This window comes from Hakea prostrata, chromosome 5 (genome assembly GCF_041222555.1).
Source record: "Hakea prostrata isolate BN-2017 chromosome 5, UWA_Hpros_2, whole genome shotgun sequence".
Classification (NCBI taxonomy): domain Eukaryota; kingdom Viridiplantae; phylum Streptophyta; class Magnoliopsida; order Proteales; family Proteaceae; genus Hakea; species Hakea prostrata.
In genome coordinates this window covers 15,482,503-15,502,176 of record NC_142604.1, presented here as the reverse complement: position 1 = coordinate 15,502,176, position 19,674 = coordinate 15,482,503, and the positions used below count along the sequence as shown (strand labels likewise).

General features: G+C 39.0%; 1 protein-coding gene across 4 annotated transcripts; it reads right to left on the bottom strand.

Annotated features, from left to right (window-relative positions):
- Positions 1 to 945: 945 nt before the first annotated feature.
- LOC149015398 (DNAJ heat shock N-terminal domain-containing protein) lies at positions 946 to 15,048 on the bottom strand. 4 transcript variants are annotated; one of them, XR_016173468.1, is made up of 5 exons: positions 14,841 to 15,048; positions 13,113 to 13,786; positions 12,821 to 13,018; positions 4,772 to 4,866; positions 946 to 1,511 (listed from the first exon to the last, which is right to left on the bottom strand). XR_016173468.1 is itself a non-coding variant. In XM_089155626.1 (4 exons), the coding sequence occupies exons 2-4, from the start codon at positions 13,782 to 13,784 to the stop codon at positions 4,846 to 4,848; spliced, it is 891 nt and encodes a 296-aa protein (XP_089011752.1). In that variant the 5' UTR covers positions 13,785 to 13,786; positions 14,841 to 15,048; the 3' UTR covers positions 4,359 to 4,845. The 4 variants fall into 4 exon arrangements, 1 of the variants encoding a protein (XP_089011752.1); XR_016173467.1 differs by lacking the exon at positions 946 to 1,511 and adding an exon at positions 1,520 to 2,919; XR_016173469.1 differs by lacking the exon at positions 946 to 1,511 and adding an exon at positions 4,359 to 4,485.
- Positions 15,049 to 19,674: the final 4,626 nt, after the last annotated feature.

The window sequence follows — 19,674 nt, the reverse complement described above, 5'->3', positions numbered from 1 at the left end:
TGATTTGTCTGCTCGTCCTCGGGAAAACCTTCTTATTTCTTTCCTCCCACACGTAGTAGTAACAATCAACAAGGTGAACCACCAACCTGCCAAGCATTAGAGGAATTTCCCTCTGAATGAAAGACACAAGTCCATCAAACACGGTTTAGATTAAATTAAAATAAAATAATTTATTTTCTAAATATTACCCCAACCTTTGGATGTAATTGATGGGCATGTTCTTCATCCAGAAGAAAATAGATGGTGCCCCGATAAAGTTTTGAGCACTAGACTTTTTTAAATCAGTTATGTGCATTCAAACAGATATCCAAAAACTGAGGTAAAAGAGAAGCTTGATGGACACACAAAAAACAGATGCCACTCAGTTTCCATAACAGTATTGTAAGAGGTACAAAAGGGGGTGACAGCTTTCCATTCTGATAGAACAGAATTTAGATACAATTCAGAATTCAGCAACCTCCAAACAAAGACAGTATATCCAGGAGCAATCTTTAATTTCCACAGGAGAGTCCACCATTTTCTATGAAGGGAAGATGAAGGGGGTCACAGAGAAAGGAATGCAGCCTCAGTAGAAAGCCTCATTTTTCACTGGAGTAGAATACCTCTGCAGAAGGAGAAATTGGAACATCTTGAATGGCTGACTGACAGTGAAGAGGGAGGACAGCAGATGGAGAATTTAATCAAGAGTTCTCACAGAGGGGAATATCAGAGAGAGAGAGAGAGAGAGTGGAAAAAGGAAATAAGTTATCAATAGGAGAGACTGTTAACTGATGCATGATATTACTGTTACTGTAGTTGAACAACTATCCAATATTACAGATAAGCTACTGCCTCAGCTGGGTCTATCCCTCTCAAGCTCTTATATTAGAACCTTAACTAATGCAAAGATCAGAGAAAGACAAGAATAATACTCAAAACTCACACTAGGTAGCGCAAATTTTCCAGTTCAATATCACTAAAACTTTCATAAGAATCTTCTCAGAAAAGGATTTCCCACTGGAAAAAGTATAATTCCACCCTTAGGATTTCCAACATAAAACTTTTAGGTTACATTTCTCTAGGTGCAGATGGAACAAAATTTTATCTGGTTCTTGTTGGTCTATTCAAAACATCCATTAAAGCATCATCCTGTATGGACTTCATGGTATCACAATTGGAACAGAACAAACACCTATCGCATGATTATCATTCATCAAAATATTAGAGATTGGAGAAGCTAAACAAATAATAGAAATAACAGCTATACCAACTATCAGCCAGTAGTCATTTACCGCTCCAAGTAACTTGATCGCTGAATCAACCATGAGAACAATGATACACAAGAAGAGTTCATGGTTAACAAGAAAGCATCACATTAGAATTGCTACTACATTTTCTTAGTTCTTGAACCACCACTTCCATGTCGTGCTTATAGTTAGGTATGATGCATGCAAGCCAATTCTCTCTCAGCCCATTTGTTTTGGTGGATTACAACAGATTTATAGGTTTTTCAGCCCTATAAATACTCTAACCTGTGTTGAGAAGATGAAATGTATCAGTTTCAGCAATTTACACAGCATATGAAAGTTTAAACACAAGCAAGGGAGAAAAGGATCCATCTTCCAACGTCAGCCATTTTAGATTTCTGTTTAGGAGAGTACAGGTGTTGAGGGAGGGAGTGAACACACTGATTTACTTTTAAACTTCACCATTACATGTCCATTCAACTCAACTCAAAGAAGTTCAGTATACTTGGAGGAAAAAAATGGGGTAAGCTGAGAACTGGAAATGCAGCAGATACAGTGTCTACATGTGATCCAAAGCATGAAATGTGATGCTTTTACCAGTTAGGGTGGATCACCTCACAAAGAATACGAGTCAAATAACACACAGAACATTTCAATTAATGCAATCTGAAATCCTGGATTAAGGATCAAAGATGTATGTAGGCCTAATAATCAAATCTATGATCTAATATGAGAAAAAGGGAGCAACTGCATTGTTGAGGGAAGAAGAAAACAGATTGATGGAAGGGGAGGCACTACAGAGGAGAACAATCTTCATGGGAGGTACAAGAGAGGAAAAGATAACAGGATAAAGGATAAAAATCAAGTTTGGCCAATCCCACAAGCATTTCTCATCTCACAAATGTTGTGGCAAATATAAAAAGGTAATTTCTAATTAGTAAAAGCATAAGTAAATTTGGTGTCAGAGAGATATCAAGATACATAAATGAATAAACATATAATAAACAGGTTTTTTCTCTGAAACCAATGTTGTAGAAATCAGCACTGCCAATTATAGAGAAACAGATCTATCCATGTGCACATAACACAAACCCCTGAAGTTGAATTAACTCACCCCTATATACAAATAATTCAACCATAATCTGAAATTTTAACAAGCATACAACCAGTAGCTAAAGAACCTTTACAGTTGAACTCCAGACTACTCATAAACAAAGCTACAAAAAAGCTTCAGTGCCATTGGTTTCAGCAGTGCCTCCAACAACCTTCTTGGAGGACTGGATCTGCCTGAGCTATTGTGCTTGGTTTTTCCCAACCAATCATCTGAAAAAGCAGTGACATTCTCTCTCTGGGCCAGATTTAACAACATATGAAGATCTCAACTGTTGAATGCTTGAAACCCCTTTACGGCTGAAACTTCTGCCCAACCTGTCCAAACTTCTGGTAGCTGATGATTAGGTAACTGGTTTCTAACTTCAACAGCAACATTAGGACCCAAACTACATTCACACTAGCTGCAATTAAACTCAACGACCTCTTTTCCTCTAGACCATAGTCCTTCCCCTTTAGGTACCTCAACTGGAAGCACAGTCAGACCACTTCTACTTGATTGAATTTCTTCACCTTGGGCATATAAAACAATGGGCAATTTCTGTTGGGCAATTTCATGTCAGACTCTTGGCTATCTTCAAATCTACAAGGAAGTGGGCATGAGTGGAAGGATTAGTTAAGAAATCTGAAAAGTTAACCACTTCTTTGTGATGAATACACTCTGCAAACTCTTACAAACCACTTACTGATGATCTTCCATAAACTGACACTGAGGGTTTGACCATGAGCAATCCGTGGGCAGAACCAGACTGATATTTTTGTGTCTGCCAAGGTGTACATTATCAGGTAGAGTGAATGTCATGATGCAGCTCTGGTCTCCTTTCAGATTTACCACCTGGAACCATCATCTTCCCGTAGGACAAAATGAGGTCCCAAAGTATTGTGCAATGTAGACAATCTCTATCTTGGCATATTGAACACTGCGAGAACCTGATATCAATGGACTGGGTCACTGGAGATTTGAGAAGATGAAGAACCCAAAGGTTCCTTTTGTAATGACAGGGGTAGGGTTCAAAAAGGAGATAGAGAAGTCGAAGACTGGGATTCTGAATACAGCCTGAAAACACTTTTAGACTACACCTCTGGTGATCTACTATAATTTGATACTGAGGATTAGACCCTGTTGGAGATCCCTGTCGAACTACTTTGGGAGCAATCTGCGGGCAGAGCAAGATGATACCTTTGTGGCTTTGTGTCAGCCAGGTGATGGTTTGTCAAGAAGACTGAAAGTTGTGATGCAACTCTGGTCTCCTTTCAGATTTACCATCTGGAGACCTTCATCTTTTCTTTGGGACAGAATGTGATCCCACAATCTTTCATTCTCCATGTATCGCTCTAGCTCCACCAGGTGGTGCTGGGATGAAGCATATGTAGAAGAGACCAACACTGATAGAGGCTGATTTCGATGGTCTGATTCACCAGAAATTCCCTTTTGTAAGGACAGAGGCTAGGTTTCAAACAGAGATAGGGAAGACGAAGAATGGGGTTCCCTTTTGCAAGAAGGGTAAACTAGTGATATTTAAATAATTATTTGGAGAGGTGTCTCTCTAAAGAGGGAGTGTCAAGGGTGCACACCTGATGGTAAGAAATAGAAAATAAACTCAGACATCTAGCCAGAAAGGTGGGTCAGTGCTCCTTCTGGAGAAACAATGGCAACCGTGTAAGCTAATTCATGAATTTCCAGCAGTTGGGTGCTTTCAGAGGCAGGGAACAGGATTGAACAGGTTGGACGTTGTTGGTGAAATATTATGCAGGTTTTGACTTTTGAATGGGTATTTCAACTACTTAAAATGGTTTGTCTGAGGGACTTTTGGGTAAGGAAGCCTCCATTCCTTGTCTAAGTGCAGAGGCATTCTCTAGGGGTCATGTCCAATGAAGTTATTTAAAGGAGTAGTTGTGTTTCCTCAGGTTCTGTAGAATAGGGGTATTTAGGTCCAGGAAAGAGTATACCAAAACTAAACTAAGTTTGCACTCTCATAAGTAGTGTGTGTGTGTGTGTGTGTATATAGAGAGAGGGAGAGAAAGAGGGGAAAAACCTAAAACTAAACCAGGAAAATATGGACCAAAGTGCCTGAACGATCGCTGCTAGATCTGGTAAGTCCTGGCAATCACAGGGCTTCAACAAAGATATCCCAGCTTGTAAGGAGTTCTGTATGATCAAAATAAACTCTCCAAATTTTTAGTTTTTCATACTTATGAATGTTTGACCAATTAATGATTAGCAATGTTCAAGATATATCAGTATTAAGCAATTCTATATGATCAAAATAAACTCTCACAATTTTTTGTTTCTGATACTCGGTACATATGAATGTTGACCAGTTCAAAAACAAAATGAGTCATGCCCTTGAACAACATTTACAGAAACAGGGAGCAGTCAGACCTCAAAAAGGGCTGGAAAAAAAAAAACAAATCTACAGGTAGTCCAATTATACCTTCTTTCTATGTGAACACAGAAATCAGGAATCATGTCCACCATTCAGAATCCTCTCTTTAAAGTTTTTGCAGATCATTTTCGCTTTTGTGCCGCCTGTAGATAAATGAACACACAAATCAACACTTAAAATAAGAAAATGAACATGACAATTAAACATGAAAATTATCCCCAACTGAAACTATAGCAAGAGTGCAAATGAGTATGTTCAGGTTCACTAGATATATGCTACCAAAGAGAATCATATCCCAAATCCCAGTCATGGTTTGGTTTGGTTTATTAAACAAGGAACATCTCTCACCCAGAAATCCCCAAAGGGTACAAACTTAAGCAGTTCAGTTGCAAGCCCCTTCACCAAGGAGTATAGTGTTCAAGTGGCTACAAAATCCAAGCCATTTTTTTATGCAGGCAAAGGGAGAGGGAATCACTGATTAAGCCTGCACATAATATGCCCAACAGAATTCAAGAGAACCCAAAACAGAACTTAGAAAAGATGTGACTAATAAGGAAATAAGAAAAACAGCAGTAATGATTGTATAAGCATACAAATTTATTCTATAAGGGGAACATGACCATATGTACCATGGGAATACATATGTGTCACATGAGTACACTTTCTTTCAGTGGTCTGTGGCATTATTTGGTAGGTGTTTCATGTTTCCATATTCATAGAAAAGTTTTTCCTTATTTTGAGTCTGATTTAGACTCCCCGAAGTTGTAACATTGGTGTACATGTATGGTTAAAGCCTTAAAGGTGACATCACTCTGCTTTTTGCAAAACTACAAAATTGTTCTTTTTCCCATCATGCTCTTCTTCTCTTCTCATGTTGCTAATTTATTTATTCAATTACTGTTACATGGTACAAGAGATTCAATAAACTGGTTACCAATCCTCCATTAATGCTGCTTTGAAAGATTTTCAGAGCGAAGAGTTGATACACCTGCAGCAATCCTTATGCAGCCTATCTACTTGCATTGTTCAAAATATGGATATAAACTAGAACATTCTTATGATCATGCTACTGCTGCTCATGAGAATCTCCAGATGCTACAGTCAGAATTGATGAAGCTTAGTGATGTAGCCATGTAGCCTCTTGTGAATGAGAACTAGTTCTTCCAAGATCTTCAGATGATTAGCAGTGAATAAACTAGGGTTGACTGAATCAAGCTACTGTTTATGGCTAAAACAGAATTTGGACTTAGAAATTAAACTCTCAAATTAAGCCTTTGATGTGATCCCCTGGCCGAAACCCTAAGTGGGGCCCCTAGGATGGCTCCAAGAAGCCCCTAAGCTGGCCAAACTCTACAGGAGGGGTATTTTGGGCATTTTAGCCCTCAATTTGCTCCTGAAATTAAATTAGGATTTATTTCAAAAATTATTCAAGTCAGTCTGAATGCAATTTGAAGTTGTTTGGAGTCTTTTATTGTGAGTTGAAGCTATGTTTGAAAGAGTCAAGAGTCATAGTTGACAGTAGGATAGGATTCCCTATCTTTTTTAGTCAGGAATTGTTTCTTTATTAAGAGTCCACTTTGAATGTAATAGAATCTGATTGGATCTCCTAAAGTTGAATTTGACTCTGTTATTTTAGGCCCTTCATTATAAGTTATTTTCAGATTTGATGAATAAAACTTTGAGTGTCTAATTACCTGAGTGTCGCAGGGTTCCTTTGAGGGGGACTTTGCTTGTCTTTGAGAGTGTTTTTGACATAATTCCAGCATTCAAGCAAGCATCACAAGTTTTGAAGCATCAAACATCAATTCCAGCAGCCATCCTTAAGTTCCAACCCTCCCCCAAGTAAGTCAGAGCCCTTCCCCACTTCCCCCATACCCACTCAAGTCCCTCCTCTCCCTCCCCTACCTCACACACCCATCACAGCCCCTCCCCTCTCTTGTCTAACCAAGGAATCACCCCTAAACCCATCGCATCTCTCCTGGTCCTTACCCTTCAATCTCCTGCATTCCCAGCCCCTCCCCTTTCTTCCTTTTCTTCCCTGAAGCACCCAATCCCAACCCCTTTAGGACTCATTGATTCCCAGCCCCAAAACCCATCATTAGGATTGCAGAGCCACCTCGGCACCATTCCAAACATTAGATTCCCTTAAGCAGCCCTAATTCATGGACTTAGAAATTTTCTGCAATTCATCTTCTTCAACTAGATTTTGCAGAATTTTGAAAATTCCAGAAAAAAACCCTAACCCTCAAGTTTCGGCCCCTACTTCCTGAGATAGCTTCTGAACCACAAAACAGAGGTATTCTCAGATCCGTCCAAGCATTACAGAAAAACCTAGCCCTACCCAATACCCTAGATGCTTTTGAATTCCAATTTTCAAGTCTATGATTCCAAGTATAAGAGGATTCAGATCTGAAGATTAGTTTCAGAAGGCTCTAAACCCTTTCAGAACCAAACATCTCTTTCTACCATTGCTGGAACTCCTGCGCAGCCACATTCTAGGGAAGTTACCACCTAAACCCTAACCCTAGATCCATGGTTTACATTGGTATGAGAACAGTAGGTTCCAGCAAGCTTCCAGAAGTTTAAAACCCCATGGGTGATCCACATTCAAGGCAACAGTTGGAGCAACTTCTGAAAATCCAGCAAGATATGCTAGCCCAATTAACATAAATGAACACAAGGGTTACTAACCTGGAGCAAACAAGGACTGCAGATCAAGTGCAAACTCCACCCCCCCCCCCCCCCCTTAGATCTCAAATCTATGTACCAAATGGTGAAGGAACAAGTGGCCCAAGGAGGTATAGAGAATAGAGAAGATGAGTGAGAACCATGCCACACCATAAATTCTAGAGACAAAAACAGCCACACTAAGGAGTCCAAGTATGAGAACATAGTACAAAAAAGGTCTGATCCAGAAGGTGGGTAACAGAGAACGCAGCCAACAACACAGCAGTTATTCGAGGAGTACATGAGAGCCTACTTTGCTGGAGGTAAAGAACAAAGAAGAGGTGTAGACCACCACAAGGTAAAATTGGAATTAATAGAGTTTAATGGGTCCCTTGATCATCAATTTTTCCATGACTAGAGTGCAGACCTAGATGATTACTTTCACTGGTATGACCTATTAGATGAAAGAAAAATGCAACTAGCCAAGACTAAACTGATTGCGGCAACCAGAGAATGGTGGAACACCATGTCCAAAGAGCTCTACAATGAAGCAAGAGAACCCACTACATGGGACCAGATGAGAAGAGAGCTTACAGAAAGGTGCCTCCAGAAGCAGTTTCGTACACTGAAACAAAGTAGTTCTTCAGTGGCTGATTACATTTAGCAGTTTGATTCTTTGGCCTCTAGAACTGGTACAAGGGAGAGCAAGCTCCAGACTATGACTAGGTTCAGACTTGGTCTAAAGCCAAACATCCAGCTAGCATTGGGGGTAACTAACATTATTGATCTAAGGGATCTGTTTGACAAAGCACTAAGGGCCGAAACGTTGTTAGGCCAAAAGAAGCAGTCCAGGACTATTGGAGAGATCCACCCCTCCCCCAAAAACCCCAACCTCACTACTACTGTAACCCCAGTCAAAGCAGAAAATAATGGGCCTGTATTTAGTAATAACCCTGGGATATGTTTCTACTGTAGAAAGAGAAGGCACTTTGCCAGAGAGTGTCCTAAAAGAAGGGGATTAGCAGTCTTAGAAGCACCCCCACCAGGCCCCACTACTGAAGAGACACATGAGTGTCCACCTCTAGAGTTTGAAGATGAGGAGTACAGTGAAGACAAGATTGATCCACCAGTCCATCTCAACTTGGTCTCTAGAATTTTAATGTCCACTACTACTGATGAAGAAGAAGACTGGAAGAGAAGTACCATCTTCCACACCAAACTCAAGGCAGAGGACTCAAAGCCTTAGCCATTGTGGACAGTGGTAGTACCATTAATGCAGTAGCAGAGGACGTCCTACGGAAGACAGGACTCACTCCAGAGAAGCATCCAAAGCCCTACAAGGTAGCACTTCTGAATGAGTCGAAATTGGATGTAACGAACAGATGCCTAATCCCAATCAACTTGCACTCCTACTTTGATGTCATCTGGTATGATGCTATTCCTATGAGGTCCACTAATATCATACTAGGAAGGCCATGGCTGTTTGATAGAGATGACACCATTCCTTGTGAAGAAAATAAGTGCATCTTCGAGCACGAAGGACAAAAGATAGTACTACTCCCACTCAATCTAGCCGAAGATGTCAAGAAGAGGCAAGCCATGTGCACTAACCAGCAGAGCTCTGTTTAGAGCCAGCCAGTGTCGATGAACTAGTCCAACAAGACTCCTACAAGGCCCAATGCGAAGATAGAAGCATTCAGTGTCCCAACCAAAGGCAACCATTCATTGGGGATGAATGTTTTCAAAAGGGGGGGGATTTATGTGAACACAAAGAACCCCGGGCCAAAACCCTAAGTGGGGCACCCAAGCTGGCTCCAAGAAGTCACCCTAAGCTGGCCGAACCCCATAGGAGGGGTATTTTGGACATTTTAGCCCTCAATTTACTCCTTAAATTAAATTAGGATTTATTTCAGAAATCATTCTAGTCATTCTGAGTCCAATTCGAAGTTGTTTGGAGTCTTTTATTGTGAGTTGAAGTAATGTTTGAAAGAGTCAAGAATCATAGTTGAGATAGGATAGGGATTTCCTATCATATTTAGTCAAGAATTGTTTCTTTATTAAGAGTCCAATTGATTTGTAATGGAATCCTTATCTGATAAGGATCTCCTAAGTTGAGTTTAGGTCTGTTATTTTGAGCTATAAATAGCTTTTTCATTGTAAGTTCTTTTCAGATTTGATGAATTAAAACTTTAATTGTCTAATTGTCTAATTGCCTAAGTGTCGCAGGGTTCCTTTGAGGGGGACCCTGCGGTTGTCTTTGAGAGTGCTTTTCTGAGATAATTCCAGCATACAAGCAAGCATCCCATTAAGTTTTGAAGCATCAAACATCAATTCCAGCAGCCATCCTCAAGTTCCAAGCCTCCCTCAAGTAAATCAAAGCCCTTCCCACTTCCCCCATACCCATGCAAATCAGTCCTCCCCCTCCCCTACCTCATGCACCCATCACAGCCCCTCCACTCTCTTGTCCAACCTAGGAATCAACCCTAAACCCATTGCATCTCTGTCCTGGTCCTTCCCCTTCAATCTCCTGCATTCCTAGCCCCCTCCATCAAACCCTAGAGCCCCTCTCCTTTCTTCCTACTTCCCTGCGGCACCCAATCCCAACCCCATTAGGACTCATTCATTCCCAGCCCCAAAACCCATCATTATACCCTCATTAGGATTGCAGAAACACCAAGGCACCATTCTTAACATTAGACTCCCTTAAGCAGCCCTAATTCCTGGACTTTGAAATTTCTGCAACTCATCTTCTTCAAACTAGATTTGCAGAATTTTGAAAATTCCAGAAAAACCCTAATCCTCAAGTTTCGGCCCCTGCTTCCTGAGATAGCTTCTGAACCACAGAATAGAGGTATTCTCAGATCTGTCCAAGCATTACAGCAAACCTAGCCCTTCCCCAACCATACCCGAAACCCTAGATGCTTCTGAATTCAAATTTTCAAATCTGTGATTCCAATTTCCAAGTATAAGAGGATTCAAATAAGAAGATTAGTTTCAGAAGGCTCTAAATCCTTTCAGAAGGCCAAAAATCCCATGCCAACCATTGATGGAACTCCTAGGCAGCCACATTCTACGGAAGTTACCACCTAAACCCTAACCCTAGATCCGTGATTTGCATTAGCCTTCTTTTCTGATTTATAAATTTGAATTGATTTTCCAAATATTTTATGTTTCTGACTTGTTGGATGACAAACTGTTGACCTGAACTTCTTAAATCTGGGAAATTAGGGTCAAGGTATAAAGGGGACTTGAACGGCCTCTATCTTGGGTTTCTTGAGTTCTCAGGTTGGCTCCAAAGGGGACTGATTAGGGTTCTAGAAAAGAAGCTGGGTAATTGTGGAGCTAGGTTTCTGAAAAGATAGGGTTAGAGTTTTCACAGTTTTAGGGTTAGGATTTGGGAATATAGGGCAGTAAGGAATTAGGGTTTTGAAAGGGTGACTACGGCTGCAACTGGGATCGAGTGACAGCGGAGGTAGAGGGATAATAAATCTTCAATGGGGTAGAATTCTGATGGAGGGATTAGGAGATATGAATTCTAGGGTTTAAGACAAAGAAGAAGAAGATAAGTGGTTTGACTGGGGCAGAATTCTAGGGTTTATGACAAAGAACAAGAAGATAAGTGGTTGACTGGGGCAGGGTTCTCAAAACAGAAACCTAAAAGAGTGGATGAGGAATGGGATAAGTGCTGACTTGTTACTTACCAGTACCTCAATCTAGTAATGCCTAAGATGATCATGAAGTAGTGAAGGCAGGCTGCAAGCCAAATGAGAATCCTTCAAATACAAAACCCTAGGTTGCTTGCTCAATCACATAGAAGCCCCTTACCACTTATGAAAGGCTCTACTAATAGCTTGCTCTAGCAATACACTCTTTGTCTCTCACTTCCCTCTCTTCCCCTTCTTCCCTCCTATCATCTCTTCATCTCTTCTCTCGCTTCCTTCCTTCTCTCTCTGCTTCCACTTACTCTCTACTCTGTCTTCCTTTCTTCCTGCTTCTTTCTTGCCATGCCAAGTGCCGTTTTGAACCCTCCTTCCTGTTCCCACCACCTCTTTGTGCTTTGCTCTGGTCTCCCAGCTACGTTGCTGCTGCTGATCAATGTGAAGCTTCTAAAGTCAACTCCATTCAAGACCCTGCTTGTGATGAAGATTCTGTAGAACTGCAACCTCTGTGACCTTTGGTTCTGAGATTGTTAATATTCGGGCTTCTAAATCCTTTGCCAGTCCAGCAGAAAGCTGAAACAACACTATTCGACCATGCTACTTTAAGTTTCGAATCTTGCAACGTTGCTCCAAGCAGTATGGAAGAATCTAGGTCAAGAAACCCCTCTAATTTGATTATCTGCCACCTATGATCCTTGTTGAGTCAAGAAGAAAAAGATTTGTGATATTTCTAGGTTTGGCTTAGTCGAGCTTGACCTCTTGGCCTTGTCTTTTGGTCCACTGTTGCCTAGTGCTATGTATTTCTTTCTCTATGTACCCTTTTAGATTTTTCTAAGGCTTGATGCCCCATGTTGAGCCCTCTTGGTTCTCTTTTGTATTTCCCTCCCCCCTTCTTTCCTTTGGTCACAAATTTTTTTATTCATCCCAAAAAAAAAACTTAATGAGTCTATTTTCGTACTTAGCCTAAACTAACTTATAGGCCCATAGAGTAGGCCTGTGACCACATAAACCCTCTGAACAAAGACCTAACACCCATATCTGTCAACCCTAAGTTGATTTCAAAGGGAAATTAGCCAATTTGGTGCCAGAACTGCATTACTTAGCTTCCTCTTCCAGATCCATTAATCTGCCAAATAATTGAAGTTCTAATTACTTTCTAACCTGCCAGCTGATGTAGCTTATATCTGTGAGTCATTTATCACCTACTTGAGGTACCTTCAGTGCAAATCTGGGGGTCAACTGGTGCCTTATTTCTCCCGAAAATCTGTGCATGCTCTGTTTTTAGGTCAATTTGCACATCTACTACATAGTTTGAGCTCCCTGATGAGGCTTATTCAGATGTTTATTTCCCCTGATAAGGAACCTTCTTCCAGTTTGGTTTAAAATCATTCTAACCACCTGATCTGTTCCTGATGCAATTCGGCTGCCTAAAAACAGCCTCAGATATAGGCATTCAACCCTACACCAGCATCATTAGGTCTATAATAGTTGTAGGGAAGGCTGCACCAAAACATAGGCATCATTAGGGTGTTTTAATTTTTCTATTAGCCTATAGTTGACTTTCTTTAGTCTTTGTTAGAGTAAGTCTAATTGGAACCTGAAGTCAGTGTTCACATGATGTTGAACTTCACTCTATTGTGAGTCCTAGATTAAGCTTTGACAGTATGTTATTGTTAACCGTAGAGGCTATATATACAGAGGTAATCACTCTATTCATGTTTCTTTAACAAAACTGAACAGAATAAATAAACACCAAAAAAAAAATTCAAACCTTCTGAAGCTTGTCTAATATAGAATTCTCATATGCCCGATAACCAGCACCAACAAGGTTGTTCAACACAGGACCATCTGGCTCCATGTAAGTCTTGGCAGGAGAGGCAGTGGAAGATTCAGTGGCTGCACTTGAATGAAGAGGAAGAACAAAAAGAGGATTTGAAAGATCTCCAAACACATTTCCCTGAGCAGCAAGCTACCCCCACCCCAAAAAAAAAAAGCACCAGGTGAGTACAGAAATTTAAATCTAATTGTAAACTTCAACAAATTGAAATCCAAGATAAACTCACCACACCATCTTTAGACGCCATAACTACTAATGCTGACCTCCTTTTCTTCGTGCCCTTTGATCGTATTACAACATCTTCAACAGCTCCAAATTTTCCAAATAACTCCTTTAGCCTCTCAACACTATAATCATCACCTCCAACCTCCCAAGAAACCTTCAAGATCTTCTCCTTGTTCAAACTTTCTGTGCCCCCAATATTTTCTCCTCCCACTCCAGCTGTTCCAGCCTTCGAGGCTGTAGCTGGAGCTGCACTTTTAGCATGCATAGCACGAACTCGAGCAATCTCTTCTTTAAGTTTCTTTGTTATTCTCTCCTCTTCTTCATGGGCTTTTTTGGCAGGGTCTTGAGCAAAAGCAGCTCGTTCTCGCTCTTCAAGATCAGACATTAGCTTCCGACGCTTTGAATCATATTGCGATTTGCGGAGACATTGATCACGTCTTATCTGGAGAAGATCATCAAACAACTTCCGAGCTTTTTCATCTTTAAGAATCTCATAGGATGTCTTCAGCCTCTGAAACTCGGCATGAGCATTAGGATCATTTGGACGTTTGTCTGGGTGCAATTCAAGGGCTTTAAATTTGTAAGCTTTTGAGATTTCTTTTTCGGTAAGTTTTGCACCCTCTTCTTCTGATGGTAAACCCAGAACCTCATAATGGTCGATTTCAACCTCCATATCTGTCCAACAATTTAACAACCAAATGTAATACTTCTCCCAAAAACAAAGAAAGGACAAAGCAACAAGGAATATCTAATTAAGCTCCTTTTAGATGTGATAAAATTAAAGATCAGAACATGTCAGACTATAATATTTGTTTGTCTTAAAAATGTGCACCCACTTAACATTAAGATCAGAACATCAAAAGTTCATTCCTACTTGCACAGCAATTCCTAGCATTAGACTTGGTGCTTAGAATGGTGGTCTAAGAAACAAAGAAGGACAAAAAAGAATCAACCAGCCCCAGTATATTAAGCTTTAGAAAGGAAAATAACGCCTAACAGTTCAGAAACATAAAACTTTTATAATAAGATTATAATGCAAACGAAACAGTTAAACTATTGAATACATGGGGGACGGGAGTAGCACAAGAAAGAAGGAGAGAGATCTCACAAAGTAATGATGCTAAAATAGAAAAGACTCAAGCTAAAATTTGAAAGTGAAGCAAAGAAGGAAGAGAGAGAGAGGGATGGAAGGCACTCATTCAGAAGAGTTATATCATATATGAAGTTCTATTCTACTTCCCCTACGACTTAGATTCTGATTTTATGTTCAGAAAGTGTGATCTTTGCCTCAAATTACGGAAGATAAATTTCCATATACATTCCCCCAGATACAGGAAACCGTGTAACGGAGAACTATTTCAACTCCAACGTTAGCCGAAGAGACAAACAACACATAAACACACCATTAACAAACCACCCCCACCCCCCCCCCCCCCCCCAAAAAAAAAAGCATTAACCTAGCTAGAACAACCAGAACAAAGTTTTCGGGCGCAAGAGTTCTCACCAACCAACAACAGAACTCTTAGTAGAAATCCTAATACAACATGGTTAACCTAAAATTAAAACAGAAGTTAATGTAATTCGGTCGTCGGAATTGATCTATCCATGGTGCTTCATCCAATGGAGTCCAACCAATCAGAGAAACAGTAGAAACATATACAGTATTATTATCAAGAAGACTGCAACCCTAAAATTCTGAGAAGAAGAAGAAGAAGAAATTTGATTTTACCTGACTTTTGAGGACTACACAACAGAGACCAGCGACGACCACAACAGTGACAAACAAAACTCAAAAACTCTCTTTCTCAGAACTCTCTATGATCGAAATAACTCAATAATTCACTTTCTCAACACCCCATATTGTTGCCCTATCACAAAGAAGAATCTCTGATCGATTCTCTGGAGCTACACAACGAAAAAAAAATGGACACAAACGTTTTTTTATTTTGTTTTTTTTTTTTTTCCCACAGAGTCACAGACACAACAACGAAAAGTGAGTGGGAAATGTAAAGGCTAAAAAGTAAAAACCCACGCCGAAAATCCCTTAATTTCAATTGTCAAAACTTCAAACTTTAATACGTGATATAAACGACATCGTACATCTCTCAAAAACTATTTTGGACCGTCGGATAAAAAATTCAAAATACAATTTGGATTTCTACCGAAATAATTTCGACCTAAAGTCCGCGCAGCCCTCGTAAGTGCTGCCTGACGGCTTTCCCAACCACAAAATAGTGGGGCCCACAGGTGAAAAATATTTTTTGAAAAAAAACTAAAAATTTTACCTGGGCCCCATGGTGTTTTTGTGATTGGAAAGCCATCGGAGAGAGCACTTTGTGCTCACCCGATGGGGAGATGATCCCAACTCCTAAGCTTGACCTTCGCTCACTTAGATGGGAAAGGGGCTGTCTTGTGGAACTAAGGAATAAGAGAGATGAAATGGTGAATAACATTTAGGCTTTAATAGTAATTTTACACACAGTTTTAAAAGGAATTTAATAAACGAAGGTGAAATTGTAGAATCACATTTAATAGCATTATTTTTTTTCCCCTACATCTATTTCTAATGCATCAAAGATTAATGTTTTGTTGCAAGATTATGAACAAGTCTCTGGCCTTCACTTCAATCCTGAAAAGTCTGTTGTCCTGTTTAGTCCCAAAACCCCTCATGACCTCCGGACTGATATAGTCTCTGCTATTGATATTAAAAAGGTCAATTCTCATGGTACCTATCTAGGTCTTCCTTCTTCTATTGGAAAATCTAAAGTACAGACTTTCTTTTTTATTTTGAAACGTCTAGATTCTAAATTATCTGGGTGGAATGAGAAATTACTTTCTTATGCAGGGAAGGAGAATGTAATCAAAGCAGTAGCATTTGCTCTTCCTGTCTATGCTATGTCGTGTTTTCTCATACCCAACGATCACAAACAAATGAATCAAAGGATTACCGATTTTGGTGGAAAAATGACCAAGGAAGGGGCATTCATTGGGTAAAATGAGAAACCTTGTGCAAGGGCAAAAGAGATGGAGGTTTGAGATTCAGGGATGTACACTGTTTTAACAAAGCTCTCCTTGCCAAACAAAGTTGGAGACTCTTAACCAACCCAAACTCTTTATGGGCCCAGGTGATGCATGCAAAATACATTAAAGATATTCCATTTTTTGAATGTCGTGCCCCAAATAATTGTTTATGGGGTTGGAGAAGTATACTGTCTGGAAGGGATATTCTTCGACAAGGCATTATTAGGCAAGTGGGTAATGGTGCTAATGTGCATATTTTTAAGGATCCATGGCTTCTCTCTTTGCCTTTTCATGGTATTAGTAGTGCACCTCTGGGACATAGTCCAATTTGGGTGCAAGAGCTTATTGATTGGGACACTTGCCATTGGAATTTACCATTACTTCAGTCTCTATTTTCTTCAGGTGAAGTTCAAGCCATTTTATCAATCCCTATATTATCTCCTGATACTCTAGACTCTTGGATCTGGCACAAAACAAAAGATGGTAAGTTCACTGTGAAGTCTGCTTATTATCAATGTTTATTTATGGCTGATGACCAAGGTAATGTCGCTTCTTCTTCCTCATCTTCAATGTATTGGAAAATGATTTGGCAGATTCCTACTCTTCCAAAGATTAAACAATTTTTGTGGCGATCCTTATATGAGACTCTTGCAATTGGAAGCTCCCTCTTTTTGAGGAATATTTCACTTACCCCATTGTGTCTTATATGTGACCATGGTTCGGAGAATGTATGTCATGCCTTGTTTTTTTGTCATCATGCTAAGGAGTGTTGGAGACTATCTCCCCTCCGTATTAATACATCTAATTTTGTAGGGACAAATTTATTTGATTGGATGGATTTTATCAAAATAAAATTCATTGGTTATGACAATTTAACCCTAGTGAATCAAATGTGGAGTGCATTAGCTTGGTGTATATGGAATACTAGGAATGCAGTACTTTTTAGAGGGATTGATGCCCTCTATTATGCATACAATAACTACTTTTTATTTTATATGTGCAGATATACAATCTCATATTATGGAATTCCAAAGGACTCATGGGGAACCTTATCCAAGGCCTAGTCATAACATTTATGAAGAACTTGCTCTTTTTCAGATTTTTGTTGATGGATCTTGGGATAGTACTTTAAACAAAGGCGGTAGAGGGTGCATCATGTGGGATTATAATGGTGGCTTTGTAGCAGCTCAAAGCAAATGTGGACATAGTGCTTCAGCAACCTTAGTCGAACTTGAAGCCATTAAAGATGACATTATTCTTGGCTACTCTCTAGATGCTGTTGATTTGCATATTCACTCGGACTGCTTACCGGTTATTAGTGCTCTCCATGGTTTCCAATCTTCTTTAGATTGGATGTGTCTCAGTTTAGTTGTAAATATATTGAAGCGATGTTCTTTCTTTACTAGGGTTTCTTTTAATTATATTCCTAGAATTGGTAATGGCTTTGCTGATTTCTTTGCAAAGGGTGCATGCAGGTTATCCCTCGATAGATCCTGGTGAGGCATACCACCTTTGTTCATTGTGGATCCTTCTCGATTGTATAGGTCCTATGACCTAAACTCTTTCATTTAATATATTTGTCACTTGTTTGTTTTGGCCAAAAAAAAAAAAAAAGGTCAACAAGAAGCTAGTAGTGTGAAGTGTAAGCTTTTATTTTAAGAGAGGTGCACAATATTTCCAAGGGTAAGTATCACATACCTCCCCTCTTAGCTGGAGAAATAACACTTACACCCCCTATTAGTTGGATAATATCATTTACCTCCCCTCTTACCTTGCAAATATATCAAACACCTCCCCTCTGTTGACTTTCTCGATTAAATTTAACTTTTACCGTTAAATATTTTTCTATAATTCAAACTACCTTGAGTTAAAAATACTTTTTTTTTAAACCTTAAATTACTGTAATCACCCTAACAATTAACATAATAAATTACCCTCAATTAAAATAATTATTAAAAATCAAAATTAAAACCCAAATTATCTTTAATTATTTAAAGCCCAACACACCTTTTTTTTTTTTTAATTATCAAACAATTAAAAAAACACGTACTACTATCAAGTAAAATTAAAAAAGACAGTTAAAACCAAGGGGGTTGGTCCAAGTGGTAAGCAACTTGGTTCGCTTAAGCAAGGTTTCGGTATCGAATCCTTGAAGATGCAAAAATTCCCCGCTGGGTGACTCACCCACCACAACCAGGTGTGCGACGCGGGTCGAGAACACCGGTTTATAAAAACCGGGGTTGGCAAACCTAAAAAAAAATCCCCATTTAATTTTACTTGATAGTAGTACGTGGTTTTTTAATTGTTTTTTTAAAAAAAAAAAAAAAGTATGTTGGGCTTTTAATAATTAAAGATAATTTAGGTTTTAGCTATGGTGTTTTGGTTTTTAATAATTATTTTAATTGAATGTAATTTAGTATTTTAACTATTAGTGTGGTTATGGTAATTTAGGGTTTAAAATAAAAAAAAATTAGCAAAGGGTAGTTTGGGGTTTAAAAAAATATTTAAGTGTAAAAATTAAATTTAATCAAGAAAGTTAATAGAGGGAAGTGTTTGATATATTTGCTAGGTAAGAGGGGAGGTAAGTGATATTATATAGCTAAGAGGGGGCGTAAGTGCTATTTGTCAAGTTAAGAGGAAAGGTAAGTGATATTTACCCTATTTCTAATTAAAAAGAAGATGGCTCATGTAAAACAATCTATACAAAATAAATTTGTCACGGAAAAGAAGACTAGTTGGTTGTGTGTGGGTAGTGCTTATCCTACATATTGAACTTCACTTCATTAGATTGTAGTGATCATTAGATTGTAGTGATCCATGATGACAACTGATGTATTTAGGTATTAATAATTATTTATTTTTATTATTTTTATTTTATTTAAGTTCTAGAGGGGCAAATTAGTGGTTTGGTTGATGTTTTATCCAAAAACCTCAATAACTTAGGCTAATTTGGGGCGACGATGGAGAAAAACTACTATGAAAGAACACTATGAAGATAAATAGGGTCAACTCAACTCAATAATACCAATTAGGGTTTGTATGGATTAGGCCCATTAGGGAAAACACTAATGGGTGAGGGTGGGAAAAAACGGATAAGAAAGAAAGAAAGAAAGAAAGAAAAAAATATGTTGGTCTCATATGTGGTTTTTTTTTTTTTTTTTTTGTGTGAAGTCCATGTGTAGTAGGACGAGGGAGAAATAAAGGAAAAGAAGTGATTTTGTGGAAAAGTGATAATAATGGGTCTATTGTTTACTTTTCTACAAAATTTTACATTTTTTTGTAGAGTTTTAAAAAAGCTTGGGATGGAAAAGTTGGGTTGTCAGTTATCACGTCACTCAAAAAGTTTTCTTGATCTTTCACTTTCCCATCCCCAAACAACCAAACAATTTACACTTTTGAGATTGAAAGGAAAAGTTAAAAAAAATAGTTTTTTTCAAGAATTTTTTCTACCCCATTTTAATTCCAACAAACTAACGCAACCTAATATGGTAAAGCTAGGATCAGGCCTTTAGGGTATCTTTGCCCGGAGAAGCCAAATTATA